The following is an 18,438-nucleotide window of genomic DNA, read 5'->3' as shown; positions in this document are numbered from 1 at the left end:
ATGAAACCCCACTCACTCATGTCAAGCTTACAAGTCTTAGTCTGTCTCACAGTCCCTGAACTATATCATGTTCCTTTCTACTGAATCCTTTTATTATAATCCTAAATTGAAGCAAGGGTAGCTGCCTCAGAATCACCTTTCTAGCTCTCAGTTTCAATGTAAATGGAGTTATAAGTTTCCACATAAAATATATATGTATAAAATATATTTTCAGAGCAGGGATCGGGTAAGAGAACTTTAACAATTGGCCATTTTCAGGACTAATAGCCTTTTTCTGAAATTAGCATGGGCCACTGCCATGTATCAATAGTAAACTTCAAAATTTTAATGGGCCATTTTTTATTCTAATGTGCAAAATGTACATTGCCCCTGCTTTTCCCAATCCTTGCTGAGACTTGTTAATATTAGTGTAAACTGATCCATAAGGGATTTTACAAGATGTGACAGTATAAAGCATGATGGCTGGCAAGAGTGGCCAGTGAACATTACACATTTGATAGTTTTTGTGATTTTTCTCGTTGATACATTCAGAGTGCAGCTTACTTGAAGGTACAAAGTGAAAAAACCCTGATATTTGTTTGTGCTTGCAATTAGTTTTGAGCAGGTGAAGTGATATATGACATGTTTGAACTGTGTCCTATTTCACACAGTTACCTGGGTGCTGTGACTCATCGTCCTCCATTTGTGTTCCTAGTTATGCTTGGCCACAGTATCATTATATAAAGATCTCCCTCAGTCAGCTGATCCGCAGGAGATGATGTTGTGTGGGAATTACTGCAAAGATTTCACCTTGGGATGGACGGTGGGGTAGCCTAGTGGTTAAACATTATTCATTTGTCAAGCCAACTACTTGGGTTCAATTCTCCACATGGAAACAATGTGTGAAGCCCATTTCTGGTGTAGCCCAGTCGTGATCTTGCTGAAATATTGATATTAGCTTGCTTTCTAAAATGACTCGGGCAGTTGGGTAGCCTACCAGTTAAAGCATTCACTTGTCACACCAAAGACCCAGGTTTGATTCCTCACATGGGTACATTCAGTGAAGCCCATTTCTGGTGTCACCCTGTTGTGGGAATATTGATTGTGGGAATATTGATAAAAGCACTGAAAAACTATGCTGACTCACTTTGGATTGAAACGTAAAAATACCTACAGCAGTAAATAGATGAATATTCAGTGCCATTTTGAGTGGTCAGATATATCATATGTATGTTTGCGATCACCCTTTGTCAGTAGAGCACAGGTTTTGGAACTGTTTGTGTTAAATCCAGTCCAGGATTTGTGTCCACACTTTCAGAATGCCAACACACAAATTTAGCCATCTAACCCACTTGGCCCCTTTCAGGTTTTCTGAAACATGAGTATTTTAGTTTAAGGCTCAGCACAAAATGGCCTGAGTTTCCTGAACCTTTGCCTGCTATGCTTGTAATGTAAGCAAGTACTGGTAGTAATAATTGTGCTAATTATGATTGCTTGTGATGTATTACCCAAGGGCATTAGTTGTCAGCTTTAAACTGAGATACCCTGGAGCACAGTCAGCTTCCTAACATCCTGCCATACCACTGCTTGTGCTTCATTTTATATAGTATATGAAACATTTGTCATCTGAAATCATCCTGAAACAAGTGTTTTCCTTGTAGCTTTCCTTCCCCTATCAGTAGTTCAGGTTTCTGTTATAAACAGGCAATACATCTTCTTGTTGACATAAATATGTTTCCTTATTACTTACACTATCATTATGAGTTCGTGCTCAGTATAGAGCAGGATCAAAAGGTTTTGTTGGATTGTTATTCTAGGTGTTGGCTGTGTGTGAAACCTTGGCCACGTTGCTGTTGGTGATATTTTCCTAGCAACCAAAGCCTTGTTGTTTCTGTGTTGATATATTTCACAAAGCCCCAGATATGAAATAAAGCGTGTCGCAAAGTAAGTAAGGCTTCAGATTTATGAAATGACTGATGAAACATTATATTCTTTTCAAAAAACAAAAGTAGTTTATTCTATAAATACATATGCTTTGTTTTGAATTAAAGGTAGAGGTCGCCTCCGTGCTGTACTTGTTAGAGTGTCTGCCCTGAGAGCGGAAGGTTGATGGTTCGATTGTCAAAAAAAGGTTTTATTTGGTGCTTGTTGGTCTCTGTCTTGCACTTGGCATTAGTAATGTTAATCAATACAAGGACTAGTCAGCCACAAGGCAACTTGATGATAAATCATAGACCTTAAATGTAGATAACTGGCTCTCCCTTGATCATCAGAGTGGGGTAGTATTTGGTGTATTTTTATCAGCACAGACACAACTGTCTAATATTTCTTTCATAGATGTGAATCAGACACTTATGCACATCAATCCTGTACTCAATATTTGTTAACTGTATGTAAATATTTTTCCATATTTGTCTATGGTTACTGTTTAACGACACACTTAGGTATATGACGGCACTCAGTAAATAATCAAGTCAGGACCAGACATCTAGTGAACAACATCATGAGCATCGATCTATGTAAGTTGTGAAATTGATGAAGCCCAGTCATATCGTGGATCTTACCCGGTCTGTATGATGTGATGTAGTTAGTTAAGACTGCTGCATGTTCGGATGCAGTTGGGATATGATGACATGTCTACAGTGTTACCGAGGCTGACCACCTGATCCCTGACAAGCATAGGTTACTGAAGCTCTCCACAGGTCATGCCCTGGGCTGATCTGATGTAGTTGAGAGATCCCAAAGCTGTCTCAAGACAAAAGTCTAAAATATAAATATCATGAATAAATATGTCAAAGGGTGAGTTAAGGACAGAGATTCTGTAGTTTAGTTTATTTACATGATGGTGTTCTATATACAGGAGTCTGTCTATCTGGCTTACAAACACTTTATGAAACATTATTTTAACGGCAGGTGTGACTAGTAGGGTGGAACAACTGCTGCAACACCTGGTGTCATCATTAATTATCTGTGGCCCATATGGTGATCCATACATTTTTCATCAATATTTGCCTTTTACTCCTTGTGATAAATGTACAGACAAATATTTGATAAAGCTTAGCATTTGCTTGATTTTGTACAGTTTTTGTGTAACTGAAGATTTCTGTTTATTCTGGGTATCCTAGTTGTGAAAGCATTCTGTAGTCACACAGAAAACCTAGGTTCGGTTCCTGTTATCGGTACATCGTGTGAAGCCCATTTTTGTTGTTCCCTACAGTGATATTGCTGCACATTGCTGAAAGTTGTATTGTTGTTAATTTTCACTAGAAATTGACGGTTGATGATGTAAAAATATACATTTAAAAACTATAACTAAAAATAGCATATCAAGAACACTTCATCGAATCATATCGTATCATAAATTTTGTATGTTGTCACACCTCTAACTATCACTATATAAAATACAGTTGTGATCCTATTCATTTTCAAATGTTGAAAGTCCATAACAGTTGTTACATATTTTCTTGAGATTACAGGAAAAAATGTTTCATTCAGACTGAGAATGTGCTGAAATGTTGCAGTTATTCCTATCTGATAAACCATGAAACTCCATCGTCTGGATAAATGTAACCTTTATGCTGCAAATTGCTTAAAATGACTTATGTCTCTGTTGAGCAAAAAAGTGTTAATCTCTTTACATGTTGGCAACTGGGAATTCAGATTGGTTTCGGAATCAGCTCCTTGGGAAAACATGTCAGGGCCTCTCAGTTGCAAAGCCAAAAGAGTAAACATAGAGTTCTGTTGAGCAGGGAAATTTAGGTTTTATCATATAAGGAAGTTGTTTTGCTATTGTTCTTTTACCAACCTCACTCATCACTTAAGTGCTGAAGATAATTTTATCTACTGTGTGTGGAAACCTACTCATATTATGTGTCTCATCTATTGTTCTCTTGTATGTGTTGTAATTGTTTGCAAGTGATATGTGTTAACTCCCAAGTTGAAAGTAAAAAGTTAATAGAGAATCAATCCATAAAAATTCATAATATTTGATGAGAAACCAAGAAACAACAAAACAATGTGATGTGTGATGTAATTAAGAATATATTCTAAAGTTAGCTACTTTCACAAACCAGTACAAAGTTAACACATAAATGACGGTGAATTTACATTATTTTTTGCTGATTTTTCCCTCCATGTCAGCTTTCTTAAATACACGTATCCTACAACTGTGTGAAAAGTTTAGCTGTGCATAACCAGACTCTGTTTATGTAATTTTTTCATAGTTTGGAAACTGCTTTAATATGGAAATGTGATCTCCCTGTGTTTATATACCTGACTGAAATGAATAATTATATTTGAAAAAACAGCAAAAAAAACACATGATGAGGACATAGGTCTGAAGTGCCATACATTAACATTAGCTTATGACTATCTTACCGCTAAGAGAGCTTTGAAAATCCAGGCCCTGATCACCCAATCATGTTAGTCACCTGGGATCTGCACGCAGTAGTGGCAACAGCAGCAGCAGCAGTAGTAGTAGTAGTAGCAGCAGCAGCAGCAGCAGCTGCAGCAGTAGCAGCTGCAGCAGTAGTAGTATTGAGAGAGTTTGATGTTGAGACAAAGAAAGCTTGAACAGGCTGAAGTGATGATATGTGTTATTATAAGCTTGAGAGAATCTTCTATCTTATGCCATCTCATAGTCTCCAGTGAAGAGTTCTAGTTAACAGAGTGGGGACACCTTGAAGTGGGGGGATGGGGTGGGGGGGTGGGTGAATGTGTATACAGCCTCCCATGAGGTACAACACCAGCCCATGTCTGTATGCAACAAGGGTCATGTAGGCAAGCTCATTGATAGAGATGCTGAAGTAATGGATAGAGTTACAGGAGCGCACAGCTGTCAGTTCTTGAACTAACTTCACACAGTCAAGACCTGCCCAGATGTTGAGCCCATGTCTTATGAGATAATGGGAAGACTTGCTAACATTTAGGGCTTAGTAGCCTGTCTGTGTTTGCGGCCTTGCTTTGTGTAGGGTTTGAAAGTTGAACTTGTGTTGGTTGGTACCTGGTGGATTCTGATGGTGTGAGGTGCAGCTACATTGTGGAATGATTGTTCACAGCAGTGCACATTGCTGTTATCACAGTCGGAGATAAAGGTAGGACTTGTATCACTGTTTTGTGGATGTGGTGAAAGCTGATTCAGGCAGAGAGATTGGTGTATCTTTGTGTGAGATTGGGATGAGCATTGAGAAAGGTAAGAGGATTTTATTCAGTTTGAGAAGCATCGGCTGTGGTTCTGTCTGGTCATGATTAAGGAGAGGATTTGTATCTAGGGCATGGATGACTCCAAGGGTTGAATTGTGGAACATTTAACACAGTAAATGACTTTCATCAGCTTATTTTGGCTTCCATAGCATTTATTCTGACAAGAATTAGAAATAAAGTAGATTTACTGCAGTGGCTTGGTTTGGAGTTAAAAACTGGAACATGCACAAAACAAGCTTTGTGCAAGGCTGACTATTTCTGTGTATAGCAGTCAGTGTTGATAGATGTATATGCCAGTACTTTTATACTTCCTTTTAATATTAAACTTGCCATGTTGAATATATTACATAGACATGTCTGAAAGTACTGGGATCCCTTGAAATTTGTAACTATTTCATTTGAATTTTTAAAAAATTACGTTTCATTATTTGGGTTATGGCAAGGATGTTTTCATTTTCATTCTTCATTTGAAGCAGGGGATAATGATGAAAATTTGCTGAAAATTTGATGAAAATTTGATGAAAATTTGATGAAAATGTGCTGAAAATTTGCTGACTGTTGTCAAACCCTCTGACCTACATAGATGATCAAGAAGTCAACTCACAAGGTGCTGTCATATGTGCGAAAGATAGGTAATAGATAACCTATGATTGACCTCCTACTGTAAATAAGGACACTTGTCCCTAATATTGAATGACCACAGTTACATTCTCAGGTAATGAAACTTGCTCCTTTGAATTGGTGTAAACTGGAAATATGACCCATACTGAATGTTATGAAATGTGTCAATTTAATAAATCAAGATTATGCTTATAATGTACTGTTGGGCGAGTCCATAATCTGTGTTTGTGTTGATGTAGATATCTACAAATTTAACTTAATCATGTTTGTTGTTTGAGGTCAGTTATCCATAATGTGGGAGGTGGTTAGGGTTAGCCTAGTGGTTTAAGGGTTCAAGAGTCTACATGGGTACTGGGTGTGAAGTCCATTTCTGGTGTTCCTTGCTGTGTTATTGTTCAAATATTGCTAACAATGGCATACAACTGATCATATTCTAGCAAATCCTGATTTCCTGTAAATAAACAAGTCACTTGTGCTCAAGCCTGTCATGTTTAGTCTGTTGATATTTATAATTTTGATAGTGAAATAATCCTTTGAATTGTTGCCCCAGTCGTGTGGAAATCTTGATCTTCTCAAGATCTAGAATTCAATCATTTCAGACCTTTTTACATCAGAGAAAGGGTTGAATGGATAGGAAAATATTGTGATTGAGGGATTGTTAGACAGATGAGGTCAACCCAGCTCTGTAATGTTGGGTGTGGACTATTGACTGTGTACATTAGAGTGATTATGGTTTCAAGGATCTGGTTATTTATGATACAATAATGTGACAGCAGTAATTATTTTCATTTTTATGATTAATCAATACCCACTTATATGTGAACATGCAGATCTGTTCTTGGTGTTTCTGAAAATGAAAACCCTGACAGAATTTTGGTGAAAATTGCAGCCTTCTGATCGATGCTTTGCATGTCAATTCCGGGGTACTGTGAGTCTCCTGGATACATGATCAGATGGCTACAGTGTGTGTCTGACTGACCAAATGTCGCTTGGAATAACAACTAGTATTGATTATCTGCGATGCCATCAGCAAATGTTATATACCTGATTCATGCTTTGCAAAATTGGATAAAATTGACAATAGCAGAACAAAACAACATTCAGTGTATCGATTCTTATCATTTGGACTGATTGTGTGAAGAGTTGCCTCCCTTTAAAGTTTGCGCATGAATGAGTTTCGGTTTACACCACTTTTAACGGTGTCGTACGGGGAAGGTTAAAATATATTTTTCAGATGTCCCGGGAAGGCTAAAATGTATTGTTTTCCTAGGAGAGCTAATTAGGAAAGTACTGCCAAAGCTAACGATAAGGTACCGGGAAGCATAATCCATGTTTGGAGTAGAGAGAATTCTTTTCAAAACATAGTTATAATCTTTGCTTCTTTTGAACTTTCTACTTTAACTTCTCTATTTTCATAAATCATCATCGGTGGTACAAGAGCAAAGAATATACAATATTAACAAATATGCATAAATATATATACATGCGCCATGATGATGCGTTATTTACGCATAAATTTTTTTCAACTGAGAGGTAAATGGTGATAAACATATGCTAAGCTTAAAATTGACTGGCGACATGACCTTGTTAAGTGTTACATATGTCATATGTCGGGATTCGAACCTGCACCCTCAGAGTTAGGCACCTAATCGTCAGCACATGTCAGCTGCCTAGCCCGCTCAGCCACCGCAACTTCCACTAGTTGAGTGTTGATAAATTGGCCCATTTGTAATATTTTTAGGGGATGAATGATTTTCTGTTAGAATTAAGTCATATAAAAAAGATTATTGAATTCTTCATCAACTAAACAGAAAATGCTGAGGGATTTATATATATTTCAGATAAATCGATGTTGTCAAGTAATTGTTTTATGTAGCGTAACCAAGGGTATGCCGTATAATGTTGTTCATAGTCATGACTAGTAATATATTCTTATAAAACATGAGATAGTTTGATCGTCTCAGTAGATGCAAGTTTATGCCAAAAGGACTCTACCAAATGAGACCACCACAAGATCATCAAGGTGGCACTGTGTCTGAACTTCTCAAATTGTTTTAAAGACAGACAGAAATGTGATTTACGTCCTATTAATTAAAATTAAGTACAATCCTATATCCTGTGTAATTTATGAGAACCTCCGAGTGAGACGCGCCATGTTCATTCAGCCATAACATTAATATTGTGTTGGAAGTACTTTGAAGGTTACACTCATTGAACTGTGAAGCATCATGATTTTAGCCTTCTAGGACATGAACCCTTTTAACAGTAATTTCCAACAATGTCACAGTGGGGCACACCAGAAATTACCTTAGTGCCTTCTATCCATGAGGGGAATCGAACATGACAAGCAAATGCTTTAATCACGAGGCTACCCCATCGCCACGTAAACCTTGTGAAAACCTTCAGGTGACTGTTCAAATTCAAGATTTGTGATTGCTTAAAGGTATAAGAATTGTTTCTTTGTCCCTATGGATAAGCAACATTAAGCCCAACTAATTCATATTTTCTCTTTGTTAGTCTGTCGCACAAACCATGATTCCTGTGAGTGAAACAATAAAATGACCCATGTAAAGTCCATGAAGAACTACTCCCAATTTAATTGCTTCAGTTTCGAGGTGTTCATGCATATAGTTTGGAATGTGTGGACAGTGAGATCAAGGTGTATGGCAAATAGTTCAAGCGTTAAGCGTGTTGTTTTTGTGACACGTCTGAATGAGGGCTGTTAGTTCAGGTGTTGACACAGTCAACTGTCCTGTTCTGTTTTATTGATCTGTCAAGTGTCTTGGTATTTGGGTGGTGGTACTGAGGGCATGGCAAGAATATAGTCATGGAAGTATGAGACTTTGAATTTGTTGTAAAGAGAGGATCCCAAAGCATGAACTGTATATTAGGGGTCACCGCTGATGGGGAAACAACTTTTGTAATAGTGATAGTCTATTGGGACCAGCTATTGAAGTAGTGTTTTCCCCTTGAATTGTTTTATTGAAGTCAGTCAAGTAAACAGTCAAAATAAAAACTATTGTTATTAACAATTTCAAACTCTTGAGCAGCATGACATGTTTGTTTAAGAGATAATGGGAAGATAACTCTAAATCAAAATGAAGGAATCTGGTACTTCCTGTATTTTGCGCAGTGAATTCATCAAAGGACATCAATTACTAAATTATAGATACTATCAATGCATCAGTAGCTTTTCATTTCTACCACTGACTACTTGCTTTCAAAGACTCAACAATTGTAATCCATCGATAGTACGATGTATCATTACAGCACTGCTGTTCATGGTTTGTAAACTTTTCCAAACTCTCTTTGTTGTTGATCTAAGTTAGTCAGCACCATGTTCATGTTGGTGAATATTGTGAATAGAGTGATAACCCTCCAACACCTGCTTCACGTTTAGCTGATAGAGCTGATGGGGAAATGATATGGTAATAAAAAGTGTTAAAGCCTACCCACATTGCTGATATGGAATCAATGACAGACAGCTGTTGCTATTTCTGGTTTATTCATCTGTTCTCTGTTTCGTTTTACTTAGAGCCCATGATAATACAAGTCAGTAACCCAGTGTTTGTCGTAAGAGGCAACTAACAGGATCAGGTGGTCTGGCTGCTGATTTGTTTGACAGGTCCTGGTATCCCAGTTGTGTATTTCAATGCTCATGCTGTCGATCACTGGCTTGTGTTGTCATGGCTTCATTATTTACAGACTGCCCGCAAATAGCTGGAATATTGCTAAGCGTGGCATAAAACAATAAACCAACCCATCATTTTAGTTAGAGGGAAATTTAGACATTAACTGTGTTTTACTGATACAAATGTTGCAGTAAATATATCCACATTTAAGAAAATGTATGTTATATTTGACATTCACAGACTAATATGTGTTAAATGTAATACATGAGACATACCATACTAAAGCTGCATCTATATATTACTTTATTTAAGTCTGGGTCCCTTTGATTGATGATTTTGCAGTATTATCCAAGTATGACATACCTTTTAAAAATCAGTGTGCAGCAAAACCATGAATTCAGTTAACACGTAAGGTGATGGGAAATAATGTAGATTTTCAAGAGAGCTATTACTAGGTGTAAGGTGTTATTGTTAAATACAATTAACTTGTTGATTGCTGGTACCACAGTTATAAAATCAGTTAGCAACAAAGGAAGGTATATTCACAGCATGACAGATATACACAAGTGCTAATTAATTGCTGATTGCCAGGAGTGCCATGGTTAATTACAACTGACCAGGTGTTGAGACAATTAGCTTTGTGTTTATTGAAGGTGGAAGAAGGTGTGTCAGATATTGTTACGTGAGATTATACATGTAGAAGAAGGTAATTAAGTGGAGGCTTGTGAGGAAAGACAGATGAACAGTGTGTGTTTTTTAATTGTTTTGAAATAAATTATGTAACAATTAGGTCATGAATGTTGTGTCAGCTGGTGCAATATAGTTGTAAGAAAAGTAATTTTCATGATATCACGCATGTCCTGTTAAACTGAACTGCCGGATGATTTGGTGGCAAGAGTTCATAGCATTCCCTCATCCCAAATAATGTGTATGAACTGATATATGCTCGAATTATAAACAAGGCCTAACACAACAGTTACAAGAGGAGTCACAAAAATAACTAAAAACCCCCAAATTAAGTACAGTATATATAGTACAGTGTTACGTATGTTAATCTGAAGTAAGAATATGGGGTACGATAACTCTTTCCGATTTGGTTGGTATATATTTTGTTTGATTTTATTTTGTTGCAGCCAGAATGAGAACATTCAATTATGTGAGTAAAAGGAACAGAAAACTAGGAAAATACAAAGAAAGAAAAACAACATTGTGTATTGTATCACCAGGTTTATTAGGTGAGTGAGTTGGTTTACTTTTATGCTGCTTTTAGCAATACTCCAGCAGTATCATAGCGGGGACACCAGAAATGGGCTTCCCGTATTGTAACCATGTGGGAAACTGACCCCGGGTCTTCAGAGCGAGTAGGGAACACACTTACCAATATGCCTCCCTATCCCCTCCAGGTTTGTTGGAACTGTTATGAACTGTGTTAAAGCCTGGGTAACAAGATTGTTGATTATTGATAAAAAATATATGTACATATATATGAATGTGAAAGATAGGTGTATACTCAGTGATACTGTAGCTGTGTGTTGGCTTCTGGTGCCTCCTGCTGTGATATTGCTGGAATATTGCTAAAAACAGCATAAAACTAAACTTGTATGTGTATGGCTAGATGCTCTGTGAGGAAGGTTGAGTTGATGAGGCTGTGTTGATGAGGCTACTGACACCCACAAGTGTAAAAGTGTATCAGAGCATGAGTATTTAGTGATGTTTATTCAACAGTAGACAGCATGTTGTTTCCATCAGCTGGCAAGCCTTGTTACAGTCCTAGCTTGCCATGAATAATGACATCATTTTCAATGGATCCACCGCTGTTGAATTGTAATGGTAACTCTGTTGGGGTTGGATGGAACTTTCTATTTGATTCATCTGTGATTTTGTGATTTTAACAAAGAATTTTGATTTATAAGTTGACTGTGATTAGTAACTGGTTTCATGATTGCTACTCTGTGATTTTACCAAAGAATTTATGATTTATTGTTATAATTAAACACCTAATAATAGTTCTTGTGGCTTTTCATCCGTGACTTTTCCCCTGTGACTTTCCTTCTGATCACCTATCCAACAGGTGAAAAAACTGAGAACTTGTAAATGGATTGCAACTTGCTGAAGTATAAATGAGAAAAACATATTGTTTCAGATAATGTTTGAAAAGAATTCATGAAGAAACTGTCCAAATCTTTGTTTGTTGTGAATAACACAACGTTTTGAAGTGTATACTTGCTCCTTCACTTTTGCCTCCTGTCTCTCAATATCAAATGTTTGGTCCCATATGTGTTGTATGGTTTAAACATATTTTTATTTCAAAGAAATTTGGATTGGTAAAAATGCAAAGCTTGCTTGTTTAAATACCTCTCCAGGTAAAGTTGACAGAGCTGGTTAGTACTTGTAAACATTTTTCGAGATAGTGCTAAACAAAATACACCATTGCACAAACGGAATATATGAAGTCAGTAGTTAGTCTGTGGTGTCTGAGGAAAAGTATTATTATCACCTCTAAGAAGAAAAGTATGATTATCACCTCTATGTGAATTTTTTATAATTACTCATATCATTTGCTTTGACGATAAAGTCGTAAAGTGTCAGGCCAATGATTCTGAGAGGTTGAGGTGTTGGGTTCAAGTCCACTGGTGACCGGGCATAAAAACTTTGAAGTCAAGATTGTACGCCGAGTCTTTCCTGTGTTGTCACAACCCCTAGTATACAGTGCACAACCCTGTGCACTTACAAGAACCCACAAATCCGTTGTTATATGACCAGGTGGTGCCAAATCCATACTGTTTGTTGTCATATAGAGTAAGAACTAGTTGAATGGATATGTGTGCAATATAGATATCCTGATATCATAGATAATAAATAACTTATTGAAGGATTTCTGTGTTTGTGGAACTGCTGACTGAACTCTGGCCATAAAACATTGACGCCAGATCATACCCATGCATGTAGAAGTACACAGTCTTTCTGATATTAACAAATTTATGACTCGTAAAGAAAAAAGTGGATTGTATCCTCAAATGTGTTATATCTTACAGTGTCTGTTGTATCAATGGTAATGGTTTCAGATTGTAAGAATGATGTTGTAAGAAAGTCTTTGACAGCCTGATAGTATTGCTGATGCCTTCTCTCAGTGACCAAATATATTCCACAAAATTTGTGAGTTGAAATAAGATTTAGTTGAAATAGTGTATGGTGGGCATGGCACATACAGTGCTAATTCACCCTGTGAAATGTCAGTAAGTCATTTAAATATCATGTATTCATAGTAAACAGTTAAACCAGATCTCATTATACAAAGCATCAAGCAGCAGCATGAAAATTGTCAACACACATCTTAATTTGGAAGACAACTCAATCTATATTAGTTCAGGTGGGAACATTTGTTCACACAGAAATTTCCTGTCATTAAGAAGTGCTGCGACAAGGTTGTGTTTTCAGAGCATATCAGTTTCTTGTTCTTGCACACACAAATAGCTGTACAACACAGCGTGATGCACACAACTGGTGCTTGTTTAGCCTTGTGTGGGGGAAACCAACTGACTGGAACATTATCAGGTTTTGGGCTATTTCAGCAATGCGAGTGTACATATTAGTTTTGTGTCTGCACCAGAAAACAGCATCAGTTGTGTTTATTGTGTGTGCAGGAGGCCATTTTGTTGTCAGATATTATCAAAATAAAAAGAAATGTGCAGCAATATCTGAAGAATGATGTCCTGACACTAAAGTAGAGAGTGGCTGCCTGTTCGTGACACAGCTTGTATATATTGCTTGAACAGTTGACATAATGTGGCTTTTAAAGCTGGTAAGCTGTTCATTCAACAGTGTGTGTGTACATAAGGACACAAATAGTTCATGCTTCAGTGCTATTTCTATCATCGATTAACTATTGAAAGTGGAAGGCTTGGTGTCAAACCACTTTAATGATTAGATGCCAAAGGTCATGGAGTCTAACCTGTTTCAAACTTTGCTTTAATTGAAACAAGCTACCACCAAAAGTGTTGAAATAACATTGTTCTGATGATTGTGTTTTTAAGAAATCCCGGTTTAATCAAGTTACTGTGAGACAGTGTGGTTGCCCATTCTCATGAAATGTGTTTGGTGCCTTTTTCCCTACAACAGAACAGAGTTTTATTCTTGTAAATCACATACAGTGACATAGAGTGAGTGAGTGAGTGAGTGAGTGAGTGAGTTTAGTTTTACACCGCACTCAGCAATATTCCAGCTATATGGCGACGGTCTGTAAATAATCGAGTCTGGACCAGACAATTCAGTGATCAACAACATGAGCATCGATCTGCACAATTGGGAACCCATGATATGTCAACCAAGTCACCGAGTTTGACCACCCGATCCCGTTAGTAGCCTCTTACGAGATACAGTGATATAGAGCATACATATATTTGCCAAAATTATGCATTTAGTCCTAAAAATAATCAGGCATGTTAGTTGAGTATTCGGTGCCATTTAGAAGGTGAACAAATGTAACATGTTTTATTTGAGATTACACTTTCCTTGTAAAGTACAGATTCTTCTACTTCGGTAGGGTTGCGCCTTATCCAGGACTCGAACCACACCTTTAGAATCAGGCACTTTAATCGCCTGTACACAAAGTCAGCCACCTGACCTACACAACCAGTGTGACTTCCAGTTTCTGTGCTGTTGATCTGGTGCCTGACTCTGAGGGTGTGGGTTTGAATCCTGGATTGTCCGAAATGCAACATGTGTTACGCTATGTAACTTGAGACTAGCATAAGATTTGACTATTATGATAACAGGACCTGAGTTGACAATCCCATTTGGTACAATGAATATACATGTTATATGCTCCCCTTGGATACAATACTGTTTTTTTCCTGCATCCATGGAAACATTTGTGTGTACAGGGTGCACATGTCCAATTCAATTGAAACTGGTTTAAACCTATTTTTTCTCAGAAGCGAGGAATGGAATTGGCAAACATTACCATACATGGCTTATATCAATGATTACTTTCGTGTCATAAAGTCAGTGGTTAAAGAAAAAGGATAAAAAAGTTCAGTCAGTTTCAAGTGTTTTTTGACCAACGATTGAGTACGTTAATCCATGGCTCTAAACAAAAGATCCATTGTTAAGGTGTGTTTTCACACTGATTTAGACTTCAGGCTATTGCAACTAAACCATCCAGTGGCCTGATTAAACAGGTACATGCTATGTGTAGTAGGTATGTAGGTCAGTAGGCATGTGCTTAGGTATTGGCACACTAAACATCACATCACAGACTCACAAAGACTAGTGTAAGGTGATGTAGACAGAACTGTGAATCAGCTGAAGAACAGTCCTCCTAATGGAGGTTCCCACATTCTGAACAGTCCCTCCTTGTGGGAGAAAGCTGTTCACATGTCACGTCCAGGTGTGGAAGGGGGATGAATATCGGTCAGCTGGTCAGCAGCTGCCAGTTCTCGTCACTCACCTGGTAATATTACTGAGCTGATTACAGGTGGCTGTGAGAGGGGGACATTGTCCTGTCTCTTTGTTGTGTATGTTTGTTCTTATCATATTTGATACTCTGTATTTTCATTTTGTAGTGTGTTGTTTGTTTCATTGTTTACTGATGGTATGTTTGGTTCACCCAAAGCTTTAGGAGTTTGTTATAGAAGGCTTTTGTTCAAGAAATTCCGCCTTTGTGTGCAGTAAGCTTTTTTGGATTTTTAAGAATTCCCGTTCAACATTTTTTACAACTTCCCAATATGTTTGGCACATCTCTGGGTATGTTTGAGGATTCCTGATATCTAAAAATGTTGTTGTCATAAATTGTAACTTTCATAGTGCGAATAAATATATTTCATCCATAAACTTGATAATGAAAACCTGGTATTAATATCATTTTGTCCATGAAATCCCCATGAATAAATACATTTGTCATATTTGTGTCTACACACAGTTTGCTTTTCTTTTCAGACGTAACATCTAGGGGAAGATCATGGGGAACTGTTCCTCTGCAGATCGGAGGGGTTCTTTTGTTCGCAAACGAGGCCATAGCTTTAAGACTAAGGATGAGGATACATGTGCATATGGAACCCACAGTAGCATTGACAAGGAGGAGGAGGAGGAGGAAAGAGAGAAGTTGATGAGGACGGAGGAGCAGGCAGCCGATAAAGGTGTTGTCCCTTCAGACAGCGGGATAGAGAGTCTGGGACCTTCTACTGATGAAAGTCAAGATGACACATGCAAGAAGTGCAACCACCGGTATCAGAGGCAGAGTCAGACGTCATGCCAACACTGTGGACAAATCCAGCTGAAAAGTTCTCCTTGCAAATCAGAACCAGATACCTATTGTTCCTGTGGTCCAAGAAACGCCCGATTACAGGCATGGCAGAAGAACCTTATATGCAAGACTCATCCTCATAGCCCCAAAATGTACCGTCATTCTGATATCATTGAAGTGAAATCTTCTTTGAAAAGGGGTAGGAGAAGGGTACCAGAGAGAAGGTCTCAGTTCTCGTGCAAATCCTCTGACAGTTTAGACTATGCTGATGCAATGCTTACAAGCATGGACAACGCCAAGAGTGTTGTGTCCGAAATATTTGGTGATGATGTAAGCTTAAGGGCACCGCTTGCAGCATTTGATTCAGTTGATTGTCAGCTTGATTCAGAGGATGCATCTCGCAGAGAGAGGACGGTCAGTCAGGTTGATGACCTGTCCCATCGTATATGTCAGTGTGGAGAACAGTCAAGCAAACAAAGTACAAAGGAACAGAACAGTGAAGATAATCATCAAAACAATTTTCAAAATTCACGTATCTCACCTGAACGAAGTGAAAGTTGCATAAATGGATTTACTGAGGATGTTTTGAGGAGTTCATTTAACAAGAAGGATATGGCTAGACCTTTGTTTTACAGTAGAGATGCACAGATGAATGGTGATATTTGTAGAAGTCAAGTTTATGGTTGCAACGGCAAGGAAGACCTGTCCACATCTCTTAGTACTGTTTCTTTGAAGGATAGGATCTCAAGACCTAATTCTTTCAGGTAGGTTTCAGCTAGACTATTACAGCTAACGATACTCTCATGTTCCTTGTTGAAAAGTGCTTTGTTTTAGGGTTGGGTGAAAGGATTGTTAATCAAAAGTATAATATTTTGACAGAAATACTAATGAATATCGATAAGAACATTGTGTCATGAATATTCTGCATTAATATTTGTGATGAAATAAATTATCAGTTTGCATACATTGTAAACAAAGTAAATGTCCATTCATTAGCAGCTTCAAAAACATAGCACCAAATCTGTTCTTTGTATTCCTTGTATCACCACTTGATAGTGATGGAAAATATCTTGATTTCTTTGGGACTGTCATTTGCATCTTTGCTGATAATTGTTGATAACCAGTTAGTGTTATGGTAGCAATTGTGGTATTTTAATGTAAATAACATCCTCCAAACAGATATGATGTCACAGATATCTTGATGATGCAATGACAAATAAATGACAGGTTTCACAGTGTTTCATTTTAGAATGAAAGACCATAACAGAGAAAATACCGTTATTTTCTATTTCTGTGATCAGTATGGATGGCCAGCCTTAGACAGAGTCATGATTTAGTGATAGATGTTAATGTTTCTAGATATCAGCATGACGAGGAACAATATTATGGATTAGCAACTTCATTATTGCAAGGGTTGTCAATGAATAAAACTTGTTCCTATTCATCATATGAGCATAAAAATTCCCTTAAAACCTGTGAAGATCCGAGTTAGAATTGGTCTTTAGTAACCCATGCTTGTCATAAGAGGTGACTAACGGGATTGGGTGTTAAGTTTCGCTGACTTGGTTGATACATCTCATTGTATTCGATTGCAAAGATTCATGCTCATCCTGTTGATCACTGGAATGTCTCATCCAGACTGGATTATTTACGGACTACCGCCATATTGTTGGAATATTGCTGAGTGCGGCTTTAAACAACTAAACAAATGCCACAAAAAGAAGTTAGATATATACATGTTCAAAGCCTGCCAACATTCCACAGTAAAGCAATAAACATATTAGATAAAGTTGTAAAAATGAGTAAGGTTCTTAAACAGAATTTCAGAATTTGTCTACATTTGCCATAAAATTTGTCTACATATGCCATAAAAGATAAGCAGGCAGCACAAACGGCCTTATGGCAGAAGGGTGCATCATACAATGTTCTGAATTGGTTACTGTGGTCAGCTTATGTCAGTGAAACACAAGGATATCATTGTTTATGGACAGAGTCAATGTGTATATTAGCCTCATATCATGGAGTCATAATGGGATGGTTGTATGTCAGTTGGCAGTTGGCAAGCCTAATGTAAATGAGCTTCAGTGTCATCTTTGGTCACTGAAAGGAATGGCAAGGAATGGCAATATTGCAAAACAAAGAATTCAGTAACGTTGATAAGGAATGAAATCTTTCAAGATTTCCCACTAGACCACTGGACCAGTGATTGGACAGTAATGAGTGGTCCAGTCTCTACCTCACTTTTCCAAATAACATTCATAGATTCACTTAAGTATCAATACAATATTAAATGTCCACAAGGACCTCTGCAAACATAGCATTTAATGAGTGAGTGAGTTTAGTTTAGCAATATTCCAACTATATGGCGACGGCCTGTAAATAATCGAGTCTGGACCAGACAATCCAGTGATCAACAACATGAGCATCGATCTGCGCAATTGGGAACCCATGATATGTGTCAACCAAGTCAGTGAGCCTGACCACCCGATCCCGTTAGTCGCCTCTTACAACATGCATAGTTGCCTTTTATGGCAAGCATGGGATGCTGAAGGCCTATTCTACCCTGGGACCATTTACGGGTCATATCATTTAGAGGCCTGGATACATATTTATTAGCTGAAGAGACCAAAGGACTAGTACTAGTATAATTTTTGTCCATTGATTGAATCGTGTTACAGGGCATTCCCTATGTGCTTATACCCTGGAAGTTTCATGTTTGAACCAAATAGCATTGAAAAAAATATTGATAACAGTACACCA

At 37.6% G+C, this 18,438-nt stretch overlaps 2 protein-coding genes across 3 annotated transcripts in view; both read left to right on the top strand.

Annotated features, from left to right (window-relative positions):
• Positions 1 to 18,438, top strand: part of LOC137284854 (D-beta-hydroxybutyrate dehydrogenase, mitochondrial-like) — a 183,285-nt gene that overhangs the window by 123,160 nt on the left and 41,687 nt on the right. The window lies entirely within an intron of this gene.
• Positions 1 to 18,438, top strand: part of LOC137283764 (uncharacterized) — a 36,157-nt gene that overhangs the window by 3,246 nt on the left and 14,473 nt on the right. Inside the window, exons 1-2 of one of the 2 annotated variants that reach the window (XM_067815439.1) lie at positions 4,997 to 5,072; positions 15,372 to 16,442. In XM_067815439.1, coding sequence (XP_067671540.1) covers positions 15,394 to 16,442 — 1,049 coding nt within the window. In that variant the 5' untranslated portion in view covers positions 4,997 to 5,072; positions 15,372 to 15,393. Of the gene's footprint in view, positions 1 to 4,996; positions 5,073 to 15,371; positions 16,443 to 18,438 lie in introns of those variants that run through there. The other variant, XM_067815438.1, reaches the window with a different exon arrangement.

The sequence above is a fragment of the Haliotis asinina genome, chromosome 5 (genome assembly GCF_037392515.1).
Source record: "Haliotis asinina isolate JCU_RB_2024 chromosome 5, JCU_Hal_asi_v2, whole genome shotgun sequence".
Classification (NCBI taxonomy): Eukaryota; Metazoa; Mollusca; class Gastropoda; order Lepetellida; family Haliotidae; genus Haliotis; species Haliotis asinina.
This window is presented reverse-complemented; position numbering and strand designations above follow the sequence as displayed.